Source organism: Chelon labrosus (genome assembly GCF_963514085.1).
Source record: "Chelon labrosus genome assembly, chromosome: 1".
Lineage (NCBI taxonomy): Eukaryota > Metazoa > Chordata > Actinopteri > Mugiliformes > Mugilidae > Chelon > Chelon labrosus.
Window position 1 is genome coordinate 21,839,714 of NC_140337.1, and position 15,981 is coordinate 21,855,694.

Genomic DNA, 15,981 nt, shown 5'->3' on the forward strand with positions numbered 1-15,981 from the left:
ACTTTAATTTTTTTAAAATGATAACAATGACACATATTCAATAGCATTTAATTTTCATTAATTTTTAATTAATATTCAGTAGCGGTGGGAAAAAAAAAAAAGATTCGGCTCATATAACCGGTCATCAAAGACGACTCAAGAATCATGAATCTAGAGTCTATTTAACCGGCTCAGTTGAGTCCTACCGTGTTTGATTGATATAAACGGCAACATCTTACATCTCACTCGGCAGAGAAACAAAATGTACTACCCGACTTGACCACTAGCAAACTAAGGCACTCAGACGTTCACTCACTTACGCACAATACGCAGAGAAACGAAACTTAACTGACTCATAACCGCTGCTCGTGGATCCCTGCTTAACCGAGTCAGAAGCCACTCACTCGGCCGGCAGAGAAACGAAACTTAACCGACTCTTACACTACTAAATCAAGAGATTAGATTACCTTGAGTGGCAGGGAAGCCGAAATTCTTGATTTGTACGCACACTTTCAGAGGATAATAATTTTATCCTGTTGAAGCACTTCTTTTTGACAATACACACGTCTGCGTCCTCTGTTTTTTTTGCTTTGTGCTCAATCACGAACAAGAGTTGCCAAATAAAATGTACTTCTGACGACTGTCCGTACACGGTGTGGGTTTTTATTGTGAAGAAAAGTGTTCTGGATGTTGACAGAGTTAGTTATTCATGACAGCAAAAACACATAATCATACTAAAAAAAAGTCTGCTTACATCATAAAAAAAAAAAAAAAATCTCAATAAAGCTTCTTTTACTACACCGTATAACGAGACGACCTACAGGTCTAAAACCCCGTTGAGTTAGACTGCAGCTATTATTCATAAAATGTGAATAAACTGTAGAAAAAACGATTAAAGCGTAAAGGCAATTACGTCACCAGACAAAGACAAATATATATTTTTTGTAATCAGTACTTATATTGCTTGTTTGATAGTTATTTACATGTAGCCCTTCATTTGGTTCTTCGCACATTCAGACGGTTACTGCCAAACATTTCAAGCGCATACAAACACATTTATATTCCAAAGGGATATATATATATATATATATTTATATATATATATGTATAACAGTGGACCTAACTCGCTTAGACTTGCCTCTGGATCGGATTACAATCTCGAGGAATACGAGGTCCTTTGATTAAAGTCAAAAAAACTAGGGATGCACCAAAAAGTTTCGGCTGAAAACCGAAAATGCACTTTTGGGCCATTTTCGGACGAAAATTGCTGCGGTTGTTGCTTGCATCATCTCAACATCCTGTTTCGGCGATAAATTTTCAGCTGAAAATGGCCCGAAAGTGCATTTTCGGTTTTCGGCCAAAAATTTTCGGTGCATCCCTAAAAAAAAAAAAAAAAAACAGATCATACCTCAACGCGTCTGTGACCATAGCTACCAAAACATGTATAATGACAGCACAAAAAGACGAAGCTTGACACATTTCACCAAAAGCAACAGATGCCCTTAAAAAGCGTCCGATCCAAATATATTTTTTTTAAACCAACGTCTTCCAACATCGAGTCGACATACACCGAAAAAGCTAGCGGCTGGCGCTACGTGTGGGATGAAATTTGAATATGTTTTGCGTCATTCGTTAGAGAAACTGCATATGAAATAGGGCAAGATACGTTTTCACCACGACAAGTCTTTGCTGGCTTTTTACGTCCACAGTGAGGAGGTTTGCTACATTCTGTGTCCTCCAGCTCTTCATGTCCACTTTCCATTTTTGTCAGTAATAACAAGGGAGCTTAAGTTCTGAAGGCTAAAGGGGGGAGATACAAGTGGTTTTTGTAAAAATGTCTAAAAAAACAAACAAAAAATCAATCACAGGGACAACCTTTAAGTCTGGTGTCCTGAGACGAACCCAGCTTGGCTTCCGCTGTTGAATATGGAAATGAGACGATCCTCATCAGCGGACATCAACTCGTCAAACTCATCCAGCATTGCGGGCCTGTGGTTGTTGTTGGCCGCGATGTCAATCATGCCCTCGGCCTGGAGCAGGTTGACGATGCTGTTGGGATAATTCATCCAGGTGCTTCCTGGGTTGCTGGCGGGGTCGGACGAGTTCTGGGGTGGCGCGCTGTTCTGGACAGCGGCAGAGGTGCTGGATGGGGCAGCTGGTGGGCAGGAAGGTTGAGCCAACATTGACGCGCCGTTGCCACCCTCGTTCATGAGCCGGTGGTTGAGAAGGTCCTCAAAGTCATCCATGTTTAGGCTGTCCAGGGTGACCGGGACCTGGGCTTCAGAAAAGCTAGGGAACTCTGGGATATCCTCATCGATTGTTGGATCCACTCTGAACTGGGAGCCCTGGAGGGTGAAGGAGCTGCTGCTGGTCTGCGAGGTGGCCGTGTTTCCTTGAGGAGCTGCCGGCGGCTCCTGGGCCATGGCCGAGGAAATGTTGGGGAAGAATTCATGCAGGTCTGACAGGTTGACTGTTGAGTAGTCCTGGTTGGTTGTGGTGGTGGTGTTAGAAGAGGAGGAAGATGAAGGGGCAGCTCCCTGGCTCATTGTGAAGGAGGCCACTGGGTTGGGTTTGGGCTTGGGGCCAAGGTTCAGAGTCTCCATGATCTTCCATGACTGGCTTGTAGTCGCCGCGGAGATGGAAGAGGAGGTCTCCACCTTGGGCTGGGCTGAGAAGAGCTGGCCTGGCTGACCATAGGAGTAGGTGGGCTGGGGTTTGACCCCCCCACTGGCACCATGGGGCAAAATACCTGCTGGAAACAGAAACGAAAGAAGCGGTTTTGAGTTCCACTTCCGAAAATCCTTACAGTACAACACAATCTTCATACAGATGCTACTAATAATGATCAGTTTAAAGGGGAACTACTGTTTTTTACAACCTGGACCTTATTTCTGGCATTAAATACGATCGTTTACTCACCCATATAACTTTTGTGTCATTGGTTGCCAGTCGGGAGATATTTAGATTTGCGTATATTCATATAGTGGGAGTGACTGGGGCACCGAAACGCAGCCTCTAAATAACGCATTATTTGCAGCGAAACTCATTAATTTCATCAATATTTTGTTATCCTGACCTGGATGACGGTCGGCTTGTTTACCCGTAATTTGCTACCGCTAGTTTTTGGCAACATGACTGAATATTTTTTCCGATTCTGAGGTTGTGGACGAACCATAGCAGTACAAATTACTGTAGGTCAATCTACAGGCCTCGGATGATGATAACAGGTAACTTCGGACTCAACAGGGAATAGCACTAGCGTACAATAAAAAAAAATTGGTGAAATGAACGAGTTTCGCGGCAGATAATGCGTTATTTAGAGGCTGCGTTTCGGTGCCCCATTCACTCCCACTATATGGATATACGCAGATCTAAATATCTCCAGATTGACTACAAATGACACCAAAGTTATATGGGTGAGTAAACGATCGTATTTTATGGCAGAAATAAGGTTGTATATGTTTGCAGCACATGAAAAGAAAGAAAAGGAGATGAAAAAACCACATCAATATTCAAGTAGTCTATATAATAAAAGGTCCATTGCAATTTCCAAGGAGTTAATACCTTTGGCTGTCTCTCCAGCCGACTAATATGTCCTAATGCTTCAGTTTGAAATAGTAAAGACAGTCTCAGCAGACTTGACACGAATAAATCAAACGGACTCACCGACTTGCGAGGTGATTGACGGAGGCTTGGATGCCACTGGTCTCCTTGCTGGGCTTATGTGCCGTCTATCTTGTGGAATGGACACTGAAATTCCAACACACGTGGTTAGCATTGCACTGCAACAACAACGAAAGTAAGTAAAAAACTAAAAAATTGAGGGGAAAAAAAAAAACGTACCACTTGATAGTATGGGACCCAGCTTCATGCTCTGGAACATGTCTCCTGTACGCTTTCTCTTCTCGCTCAGCCTGTATTCATCTGCAGGGGTCATTTAAAAATAAATAAATAAATCACTTGATCAACAAATGAATCCTACGATAAGAGTACCAGGAAGCGTGGGAACGTTGCCTCTTACCTAGCTCGGCTGGCAGGTACTGGAAGTCCACCGGCTCGCTGACCTCTCGGTCGGAGGGCCGCCGGAGCTGCATCTTGACTCTGATGGGCTCGGTGAGGTTAGTGTCGCGGTAGGGCGGCGTGCGGAACACGATGGCCACCTGCCTGTGCACATCAGCCTGGGAGAAAGTGCCCTTCCCTTCCCAGGAGTCCTGGAAGAACCGCACTTCGATGTCTTCTGCGGGGGGAAACAGAAAAACATGGGACTCGTCACTTTTAAGAAGAACAAACGTCAAACACGCGGCCCCACGGAGGCGTTTTTCTCTGCAGCTTGAACGCACAAGCAGCTCTGAAGAACATGATTAACAGACAGAAAGACCCCCAAGGAGTGTTGCATCACATTCGCCGCTGCGCAACAGAAATCCTCGCAACCGGCTTCAGATGTACAACTTCAAACAAAAGGGAGGGAGACTCCAAGTAAAAATTAGACGGCTCTGGCTCGTTGTCAAAACGGCTGTCTCCAGTAGACATCAGGACCTAGAGTGTTATAAATTAGTCCAATGATGTAATCCTTGCACCATGAAGTACTCAGGGGATTTTCTCACAACTCCCATGTTGAAAATACAAAGCACACAGCGTGATCTTTGATAAGCATTCACATACTTTTCCTTTGTGTGAGTGTTAATTAGGAAGAGCTAATACAAAAGAATGGAAACAGAGGAAGAGATAAAGTCAAAGGAGCAGGAAATCTCAGGGTTAAAGATTTTGGCCTTGTGATCAACCCACACAGGAAACTGTCTACATGTGAGCCAGTTTTTTTTTCAAGCACGTTTTAAATAAAGTAGAACACTTTTTTTTCCCAAAGTCAGCAAAAACACTGGAAAATTGAGAAGTGAAGATCCGACAAAGGAAGAAATATGTTTTGTGATAGAAACCACAAGTAGAGATAACGAGGCGGGCTTTGCATCGACAACTAAACCTCACACGTGCAATAAAGTCGTGTTATCTGAAACCAAAGGTTGTTCAGACTTGTTGCCGCAGTTATTTTTTTTTTTTATTTATTTTATTTTTGCCGCAGTGGTTCAAGTTGGAAACTTGACAAAGATGGTTTATTTAGTTTCCAATTCTCTACTTTACTCATCAGCAGGTTGATTAATTTGGGCCGGACCCCGTAGGTTGCTTCTTTCACTGAAAACTGCTGCCATTGTTTAATGAATCAAATGGACTGGAGGGAGGTACCGACTAGCAAATGGGATCATTTGATACCACAGATATACACCAGTCAGGCAGAACATTATGACCACCTTCCTAATATTATATATGTCTCCCTTGTGCCTCCAAAACGGTTGGGACTCATCAGAGAATGGACATGGACCTTCTGAGGGTGTCCAGCAATAGGATGTTGTTAGTGGGGAGCCCTATTGAGGGGAGGGTCCTCTGTGGATCATCCTACAGATACTTGATCAGTTTGGGATCTAGTGAATTTGGAGGCCAGGTCAACACCTTGTGCTGTTCTTCACGTTTTATTTTTATTTTTTTTTAGTTGTTCCTAAAGCGTTCTCCTACTGGGGATGGCTGCTGCCATCAAGGAGTGTCATTGCTATGGGGTGGAGGTGTCTGGTCTGAAGGCCGTCTGTCATTTTGACAGATTGCAATTAACACCCCTGACCACTTGGTGGCGAGTGACCTTATTAATTTGCTCTTGTCTCTCATCGCAGTTTGCGTTCCAAACATCGCAGAACTTTTGTCGGTGCACGATTTCCTGGTACACCGATTACACTGATGCACACGTCAGAGCTCGGCTAACCATAGACAATACAATATGTATTTAAGTCTATGTCTATGCGGCTAACGGCTACCAAAATGGAATTTGCATACCACCGAAGCACTTCAACCTACGGTACTGTCTAAGAGCTGTTTACGCTAGCAGTCCCGTTCCGAGTACGGACAAGACTTTTTTTTGTTACCACTTTAAGTCAATACTGTTGTGAAAAAAGTACTTAAAGTTGATGAAACTTTAATGAAAATTAAATGCCATTGAATATGTCTTTATTATCATTTTAAAAAATTAAAGTGACGGATAAAAATAGATTATGACGGGATTTTTATGACCTTGCCAGTCAAAATGACCGACGACGAAAAAGTCTAGCACAACCTCTGGGTAGCAGCAAATCTCCTTTCATTCATAAGAGGAGAACTCTTATTCTTATTTCATTCTTTAAAAACCAAACTGTTAAAACCTTCATGCCTCAGTATTTCCTACACACATTTCCACTTGTTTTCACTTTTGAAGAAGGAAACACGATTTGGAAAGAGCGTCGTTGCTGTAATTCACAAGGTCGTCCTATTTCGTCACCCACACTGCGAAACCCGCACCGCTACAGTCGTGAGAGTCAGGCCTCTATATTAAGCTCACTTACTCAAAATGAGCCAGCGTGCTTTCTTGTGTACAACAGCTCCCCCCTGATCTCGCGTGGGCGGGAGGGGTTTACTCCTTTTCTGCATTTAGATTTAGTATTGCGAGCTTTATATCTGCTTAGTCAGACCCTGGCTGCTATTTATAGACGGATCAAATAGAAAGTACAGAGTTTGGGGGTGGGCGGCGTTAAGTAAAGCACAGGCACATTCTAACCTTTTTGCACTTTGTCACACAGCAGGAAGATTTCGTCGCCCCCTTTGCAGCTGCCGGAGTTGCGGTTGACTCTGCAGATCTTCAGCTCTGCGGTGTTTGGGGCCCCTAGAAGACAGAAATAAAAAAAAAATTAAAAACAAAAACCTCAAAAACATTAGATTAACACCACACAAATGGTTACTGCAGAGGAATGTGGGCTGCGGCCAACAAGTCAACGCTACCTCTTTATCTTCTACCACATTTTACTGAAACAACTTGCGTGATACCATTTCGATTAATTGTGACTACTGCTAATTTTTGAGTTTTTAATTCATAGAACAAATTTTGCACGGAAAAACGTTCATTTATTCTGATATTTGAAGTGATTTGTACACACGTAGTCAATTCCCAAGTGGCGTGCATCCTGGTCGCAAATGCAAACCTCAGGGGAATGCGCAGGAAGTTTGATCACCGTGTTTTTGAGAAGAAAAAGCAATATGTAAAGTCACGCGAAGCTCAAACTGAATTGTCACTACTGAGCAAGCGAGTCGGGGAGGGGCTTGCCATGAAATAAATGGACCGCAGCTGAATGCCGACTGAAAAAAAACGAAGGTTAAATTTCTTGTAAATACCTTCGGGCTGACAAGAAAAGAGGAACAAAGAGTGTCTGAGGGAATTGAAGTTTGCGGGATGGGTATGAGATTCATATCGTGTGATGGTGTGGCTACACAGAGCTAACAGAGATGTTGGTTTATCAGCTTTACACACACAAACAGTACTTCTACGCCACATATCAATATTCATTTAACACATGAATCTTGATAACACTTCTATGTATGTGTCTTGTGAACTCACTGTTGTCATAGATGGGCTGTGATACCACAGGCTCCAGAGGAAACAGCTCCCCATTAGGCAGAGTAATGGAGGCCTGGAAGCATAGCCGGACTGAGTTCAGGTCAAATTCCTCTTCCCACACCTTTGCATCAGGAACTGTAGCCAGGAAAGAGAAGGGAAAGGGTGGGGTGCACAATCAGGCAACAAAGCAGTCTGGAAAAGCACAGCAACACGTTAGCTCAAAATGCAAATAGGAGGGTCACCGTTTCTCTGTTACTTTTCATGCTAATGAGTCAGTTTGGTAGTTTGTAAGAGTGAAACTAGCTTAAAGGGGAATTACTGTTTTTTTTTTTTTACAACCTGGACCGTATTTCTGGCATAAAATATGATCGTTTAACTCACCCATATAACTTTGGTGTCATTTGGAGTCATTAGAACCATATTTAGATCTGTGTATATCCATATAATGGGAGTGAATGGGGCACCGAAACGCAGCCTCTAAATAACGCATTATCTGCCGCGAAACTCGTTCATTTCAACAATATTTTGATGCACTAGTGCCCCGTTGAGTTCGGAGTTATCATCATCCGGGGTCTGTAGATTGACCTACTAACCTCTGACCTGGATGATGTCATCTCTGAGCGCCATGTACACCCGCGATGGTCGGTTTGTTTACCTGTAATTTGCTACTGCTAGTTTTTTGCAACATGGCTGAATATTTTTCCGATTCTGGACGACGACTTTGTTTATGATGGATGTCCTTACCATTTTGAGCCAGAGTATACGGATGAGGAGCTCGTTGAAAGGAGGATGTGGAGGCAGAGAGAGGAACAGCTGGCCAAAGAACAACAAACTGCTGCACGTCCGCGAATAGAAAACAGGTAACTCTGGACTCAACGGGGAATAGCACTAGCATATCATAACAAAATATTGGTGAAATGAACGGGTTTCTTGGCAGATAATGCGTTATTTAGATGCTGCGTTTCGGTGCCCCATTCACTCCCACTATATGGATATACGCGGATGTAAATATCGTCCGAATGACTCCAAATGAGACCAAAGTTATAAAGTTGAGTAAACGATTGTATTTCATGCCAGAAATAAGGTCCAGGTTGTAAAAAAATGGTAATTTCCAGAGTTTGCATTCTTCCTCATGCATCCTTTAGCGTATCTAGCTTAACGTTAGCTAAAAAAGCTTTTATACGCCGACAGTACTTGACAGTTTGTTAGCTAATTCAGGCTAAACTGACAGAAACAGAGTACAGTTAACTTCAAATGGAGCTTGTGAACTTGTGGTTAGGACTTTGGACGTCGTCGTGTACACAGAATATTTGCAGTTCAGGTGTTAACATTAGTCACAAGTCGTGATATGACCGCTGCTGGCATCTACAAGCCACCAAGGCTAACAGTTAGCAAGCTAACATGGAGGCAATTTTATGCAGGAAACGTCCGAGTTCACGTGTTGAACTGTTGCTGACGTTTCCAGAGACATCTTATTAAGTCAATTTTAATTCTGCCTTCGCATTTCTCACCGTAAAGGTAACCCGGCCGTTGCTGAACTGTTCGAGATGCCAACGGTTGCCTAGCAGCGGTCTTCCTCGGCTTAACCACAAACCCACGAGCTCCATTTGCCGTTTAGCGATCTGTCTTTATAGCAGCGAGTGACGGGTGTTTTTAAAGTCACTAAATTCTGCTTTTATCAAACAAAACCCCGTCTATTTGAGTAAAACTCCAGCAAAATAACATTCTTTAGATATGAGTGGGACAATCTCTCTGCACACAGAACAATCCCTTTTTTTACAGAAATGCCAACGACACAGGAAGGGCTTTGTGTCCCGAGTACTTACTGTTGAAGGGGTTATTATTGGTCTGCAGTCTGCAAGTGATGGCCTCATTCACATCCTTCTTCTTCACACACTGTATGCCCAGGTTCTGAAAACTGCAGACAAAAGCGTAAGAGACCACTGAAGCATACGTTCAGACTTGTTTTCGGACATGGCTTTTCTTAGGAATTGGTCGCACCAGTTCCTAAGAAAAGCCACACATCAGTATATATGAATGTGCGTTGATGACTGCATTCGTGGGAGCAGAGGATCGCTTAAGACAAGTGGGAGGTGAGCACTCAAGAGCATATGATTTATTAACTTTTAGTTTTTTAAGACTGCACTGATTCATCCGCCTTTAACCCAGTCTGCGTTTCTTCTTCGTTAAACTCATTAGTCAAGAATTTGCTGATCTCATATCCCCGAGTGGTAGTCCATGTCCACATACTGTAGTGAACGCCTCTTCTCTGAAAATCTAGTCGTTTATCTCGCTTAAAAGACGATAGGCATGTTATTTAGACTCCTATCTTCCTGCAAACTGGCATAAGCCACCCAATGGCTTTATCGTAGACGTGTCTTTAATAACCTGTACTGCAGACAGGAGCTAAATATAAATCCTTGAATGTGAAAACAAATGACTAATATAGTCTGTCTGCGTCACACCGCTGCTTATTGTGTGCTGTACAGGCTGTTTGTTTGATTTGGGCCTCGCTCTCGTGATAAAGGCACAGATTAAACACAGCTAGGTCAACTGGTTCAAACGACGCAGACCTAAGTTTAAACATAACATTACGTAACGAGAGGTGTCCCGTCATTTACCGAAGCCCCTCTTTACAAATCCACTTCTTTGCTTTCAACTTTTGCAATTTGCCATCGTCGTACGCGACCTAAAAGGAAGCAAGGCCTCCCACTCAGTCAAACTCTCTCTGTTAATGTTTCACTCGGCTCCACACCCAAGAAACGTCCGGCGACTAGTTTCACCACAGCGCGTAATTTCCCTGAAATCTGATGATTTCCTTATCTAGGTCACTCACAAAAATAAAACATGCCACCTTGAGTTAAAGCGAAACTGCAGTTTTTCTTCGAGGCACTTCTGCGTAAGTTGGCACCAAGTGGCGTTTCCTGCAACCATTCCCCTCGCACCTACCTGTGTATCCGTCTCTCTTGCAGGTCGGCCTCGTAGTAGCCGTGCTTGCAGTCCTTGCCGACCAGCTCGTGGGGGTGAGGCTTGTGCGGCGCGTTCTTCGTCACCAACGAGATGCGGACGCGCAGGGGCCCGCTGTAGTTGTGCACCTGTCCGGGGGGGAAAAAGAGCCACAGTTTATTGATACGAAGGTGCAGGTTAAGTTTAGGGACGCCGCCAGCCTAGACAAACATGCATGCAAGGTGCTATTTACTATTCAAACTGCAGGAATGCCTCTCAGTAAGTCCTCATTTAGTAGATCTCGGCACTGGCTGCACCTTTTTTTTTTTCACCGTCTACAAGCTGCAGCAGTCTTTAGTAAAAGCTTTTAGCTAGTTTGACCTTTTGCGGTTTCCCTTTGCCGGCAGATTTATCTGAAAATAGGGCACAACAACTAGCCTGGCTCTGTGCAAAGGGAAGCAAAGCCACAAACATTACCGTTTAACAAGCTTTTTACTACTTGGCCATCTTCCGCTCTCCTTTGTCTGACTTCCATCTGCTCACACTTTTTTTTTTTCTACTGGTTTGTACAGATTAAGATCCGGTTTAGTCATTTTTTATTTGCAGATCCAGGCTAGCCACTCTCCTTTGCGCTAAGCTGCATCCAACTCTTATATTTACCAAAATGCTTGCTTTAAATCGCACACCGTCGCCATTGCATGTCTTAAAACTCTTGATCCAATCTCGGTACATTCATCCGACGCATTATTACCCTGACCTCCATATGTACCGCCGTGTTTACGAGCGGTTTATTGACTTGCGATTACCACGACACTTGGGCAAACACGATGTAAGAATAAACAGCAGTTTCACAACCACTTGTTTTTCCATGGCCCAAAAAGATATTGGTGTTGAGAACGCTTCACCCGCAAGTTTTACAAGAGCGTCAAGTAACTTCTAAACCGAGTACTACAAGTGCCACATGTTGCACCGTAGCGTGGCAGACAAACTTGCCTTGCCCCTGCCCACAAAATATCTGCAGCAGAAAGTTAGTCTGGAGTCTCTCTGGAGTCAGCAAATCAGCATCGTGTTGAAGAAGGGTAACAGCGACGTAGTGATACTCGTCACCTGAGCACCGTGGAGTTGATTCTGTTAAGACTATTCAGAAAAGAGATTTATTTTCCCTCTGTATCGTCTGAAACGCACCCCTTAAAGGTAACTCCGGACTCAACAGGGAATAGCACTAGCGTATCATAACAAAATATTAGTGAAATGAACAAGTTTCACGGCAGATAATGCGTTATTTAGAGGCTGCATTTCGGTGCCCCATTCACTCCCACTATATGAATGTATACAGATCTAAATATCGTCCGAATGACTCCAAATAACACCAAAATTATGTGGGTGAGTAAACGATTGTATTTTATGCCAGAAATAAGGTCCAGGTTGTAAAAAACAGTAGTTCCCCTTTAAAGGGTTTCAAGTGCATGTAACCAGAGCATAGTCTGTATATAAATATGGACAATGCGGCGCCACTTCCTTCCTTACACTGGCCAAACTGACGCCATTTTCCAGGGGATACGGGAGGCGCCATTTTGCGACTTTGGAGACAGGAGTCTGGGCAGGACGCGATATCGATGCCCCGCCCACACTTCCTCCAGACTCACTTGCGTTTCATTTAATTACTACTGCTCTCTGCCCTACATCCACCAGTTGGAAGGAAATGTTGGATTATACGCTGCACTTATTTTTAAAAATTGTTTTTACAACTATCACGTTCCCACGGACGCTTTACGGAGCGGTTGGCATGGCAACTAGCGGTCGCCATTATGTCACATCCTGTTTTTATAGCGTCAAACAACTAAAATTAAACTTGAACATGCGTCAACATTATATTAACTACCTTAAATGACAGAAACCATCCTTGTAAAAAAAAATTTATTTGTCGTGTATTTTAGTGTTTTATTTCGGCTCAAGTCCCGCCCACTAACATGAAGGGGGGGCGGAGCTTCTGACCTATACTGCAGCCAGCCACCAGGAGGAGCTCTACTTGCTTTGGCTTCACTTTCAAGAAGCAGTTCCTCCGTCCATATTTATAATGTCTGGCGGATGGGCACATATAAAAAAGAGTTTCAACTATTTGGGGCACATCTATCTAAAGTATGCACAGTGGTTTTTATACTTTTTTTCTTTTTCTTTTTTTACCTATACCTTTTGCACAAGTGTATTTCGGTCTCATGTTCCTGTAGCAATCATATACCTGATGCGCTTTCAACTGCATATACAGCGCGTGACACGTTCTCTGTTCTGTCTCAGTGCAATTGATATATTTAGTTATGCTGTGCAAAATCTGAAGGTCTTAACCTTCATCTACTAGCAGATGCTTTGACACTCACAGGCGACACGTGTTTTAATTTTTTTTCCCCTGCTTCTTTGATCTTTATCATTAGATTCATTCACTTTCCTTCGCTCTTGGTTGCAGAAACACCCTCACGCACATCTACGCCTGCTGATCACACCTGATTACGCAGAACTGGCTTATCTGTCAACACTTTCTGTGGTGTTTTTTTCTTCCCACAATTCTTACCAGACTCGTGTCTGTCATCACGTACTGTCAGTCGGCGGCAATTAAACAAAGCAGACAAAAAATGTTCCAGTCGGAGCGAGAGATTAATCAGTCTCGACCTGCCCCGATGTGCTCGCACAAACTAAGTACACAATAACTGTGTAAATATTAGGGACTGTTGATCCAGATCAGGCGTAACATTATGACCGGCTTCCTAATATTGTGCAAGTCTTCCTTGTGGCGCCAAAACGGTTGTGACTCATCAGAGAACTGACATGGACCTTCTGAGGATGTCCTGTGATGTCTGGAAACAGAATGTTATTAGTAGGGGCCTTTGGGTCCTATGGGTTGAGGGGAGGGGCCTCTGTGGATCATCCTACAGAAACTTGATCAGTTTGGGATCTAGAGAATTTGGAGGCCAGGTCAACACCTTGTGCTGTTCTTCACGTTTTTTTGAGTTGTTCCTAAATCGTCTTTGTGTGTGTGGCCGCTGCCATCAAGGAGTGTCATTGCTATGGGGTGGGGGTGCCTGGTCTGGTCTAGGTGGGTGCTACATGTCTAAGTAACATCCACACCAATGAATGAATGAATGAATGCCAGGTCCTAAAGTTTCCCAGCAGAACACTGAACTGTCACAAGATGCTCAATGTTACTCACTTCACCTGTCAGTGGTCATAATGTTACGGCTGATCAGTGTAGGATATTATTGTAGGGTGGCGTACACAAAACATACAACAACTCACCTTGATGGCCGGGTGAGTCTTAGTTGTGTCGTTGCTCTTCTCTCCAGGGATGCTGCCGGCCGAACGTCCTTCACACTTGTACCTGAACCTCATGCCCCTCTGCTTCGGCTGCTCGATGATCTCTATGAAGGGAGTCACTGCTTGGACTGAGGGGAGAAGAGACACGGGACAGAGACAATGCTGAGGTCTGGCACACACGGCACAAAAGAAGCAAACATTGCTTCACTGGTTTGTGCTGGTGATCGATCACCAGCACAAACCAGTGAAGCAATGTTTGCTCATGAAATCTGTGCAGGCAAACTCAAACAAAGGGACGGTTTGTGAACAGGAAACTTGTTTATTTTGTTTTATTACCTGGGTTGAGTGGAGCCAGGTTCCATCCATACACACCTAGACAGAAACAAGGAAGAAAAGGAAAAAAAAACAATAATGCAACCGCTTGTTAGTTAGTCAGAGTCTCCCAGCGAAGTTGTGGTTTGCCTCTACGTTTACAGGACGCAGTTACGCAGTGGCAGCGCACATGACAAAACCCAGAAGCCGGCTTCTAGCACATATTTGTGGTTTTTGTAAGAGTTTGTCATTTGTGGCGTGGTCCGGGATGGAAATCTACCAGACGGAGTGCAGAGCGCTCAGCGAGGTCAAAGGACGCCCGGGACGCAACAAGCAAGGGCTTCCCGGCTAAATATAATTTGCCGGCTCGTGAACTTGCCCCGGCCCGAGAGAAAGAGAAAAAGAAAAAAAAAAAAAGAAGAAGAAGTGCGTGAAGAAAAAAAAAAAAAAAAAAAAAAAACAGAAGAAGAAGAAGAAGGCAAACAAAGACAGGCAGACAGTGTTGGTGTCATGTTACCCGCCCGGATGCTTGGCGGCTCAGGCGGCGCTCTGGTTTCATGTGCTCAGGAGTGAAATGTGACAAAAGATCAGGTGGTCAAAGCTCCACCCTTTCGGCTAGCAGAACTAGTTCAAGGCAAAGGCATGAAGCAGGATCCGGGCTGTGACATGCCCGCTCTCCAAGAGCAAGGCAACGAGGGCCAAAATCAGTCACTCAGCGCGAGATTAACGTGAAATGAACGCAGGCAAATACAAAATGTGAGGCCTGCAGTTCTGACTTGTTATGTAAAAAGACACCGTTGGGTAGTCATTTAGCACCGGAAAGTGAAAGTATGTGAAAGTACCACGCCGCCACCGCTCATAAATCACTGAATGTACTAATACCATAACACAGCTGAAGCTTCAGAGGCTACCCAGTGAGTCACCTTCGCTCCGGTTTGCCTGAGCGAATGCTTCATTAGGCATCTTATTATGACTGTCAAACACATTGTTTGTTTCCGTCTCGCTCGTTTCCACATGAGAATACACGCTTAGCAACGGTTTCAAGCTTTTTTTTGTACTTACGTTCAAAACTCCATTGTAAAATCTTACAATTTAATGTTTTTGCAGTTAAAATACACATTAAATGTGACATAAAATACCACATTTGTAAAATGTTATCTTTACAACATATCCTTAACATCTGCTTGTATATACATTCACATAAGCGGCCCACGTCTTACCACAATGCGTTTCTTTTCCCTGCTATTTAAATGATTTCCGTCTATTAAAATTGAGGTGGGCGGTTGCGAGCAGCGAGGACCAATTACAAGATTAATTGATACGAAAGCTACCTGACGGGTTAACTGTCAGCCGAATAAGAGAAAATATATCGTTAATAACCGGGAGGTGTTTAAAATTCAGGTTAAGCGTGGTGTAGTTGCTCAAGTTCCTAGAAAACTTTAAATTTAGAGATTTGTGAATGGGGTTCGGCGTGTCTGGTGGCTAGAGCCGAATCCATGAGGTGGAAGGACGAGGCAGGCCTCCTGGCAGCGCGAGACACACTGTATGGTCTCCCCGTGCCAGGTGTGTTAAACGCGCACAGCGTGGGGGTGGGTTAATTAAAGCAGGGTTGAGTTTAGCTCGTTATTTATTGTTTCATTAAAAAAAAAAACAATAAAGTCAAACGTGTTTCTGTTCGTTAGCTCACTCTCCGGGAAGAGACTCCTCCTGTTAGCGCAAAACTCAAAATGATAGCGGGGCTTTCCCCCTGTGCGCAAAAACAACTCCCTGTACAGTTTCACCTCCAGACTCCGGGACTGAGTAAACAGGGCCGGGTGAAATAAAAGCGGCTCCGCTTACCATCCATGGCTGTGTCCGGGTCCGGCTCACGTTTCTCCGCGCCAGCCGCTGGGTTTCTCCGCACTTTGTTTGTTTGTTGGTTTTGCAAAAAAACACGACCGAGGACTCCAGAAAAACTTCTTGACAGAGCCGCC

General features: G+C 43.9%; 1 protein-coding gene across 2 annotated transcripts; it reads right to left on the reverse strand.

Annotated features, from left to right (window-relative positions):
- Window positions 1-626: 626 nt before the first annotated feature.
- Window positions 627-15,981, reverse strand: rela (v-rel avian reticuloendotheliosis viral oncogene homolog A). Of its 2 annotated transcripts, none has more exons than XM_084548736.1 (11): window positions 15,848-15,981; window positions 14,033-14,068; window positions 13,679-13,824; window positions 10,394-10,539; window positions 9,271-9,362; window positions 7,445-7,579; window positions 6,611-6,715; window positions 4,001-4,216; window positions 3,823-3,903; window positions 3,646-3,729; window positions 627-2,728 (listed from the first exon to the last, which is right to left on the reverse strand). In XM_084548736.1, exons 1-11 carry the CDS (start codon window positions 15,852-15,854, stop codon window positions 1,857-1,859), a joined length of 1,920 nt encoding a protein of 639 aa, XP_084404862.1. In that variant the 5' UTR covers window positions 15,855-15,981; the 3' UTR covers window positions 627-1,856. The 2 variants fall into 2 exon arrangements, with proteins under 2 accessions (XP_084404862.1, XP_084404861.1); XM_084548735.1 differs by having other exon boundaries at window positions 627-2,731.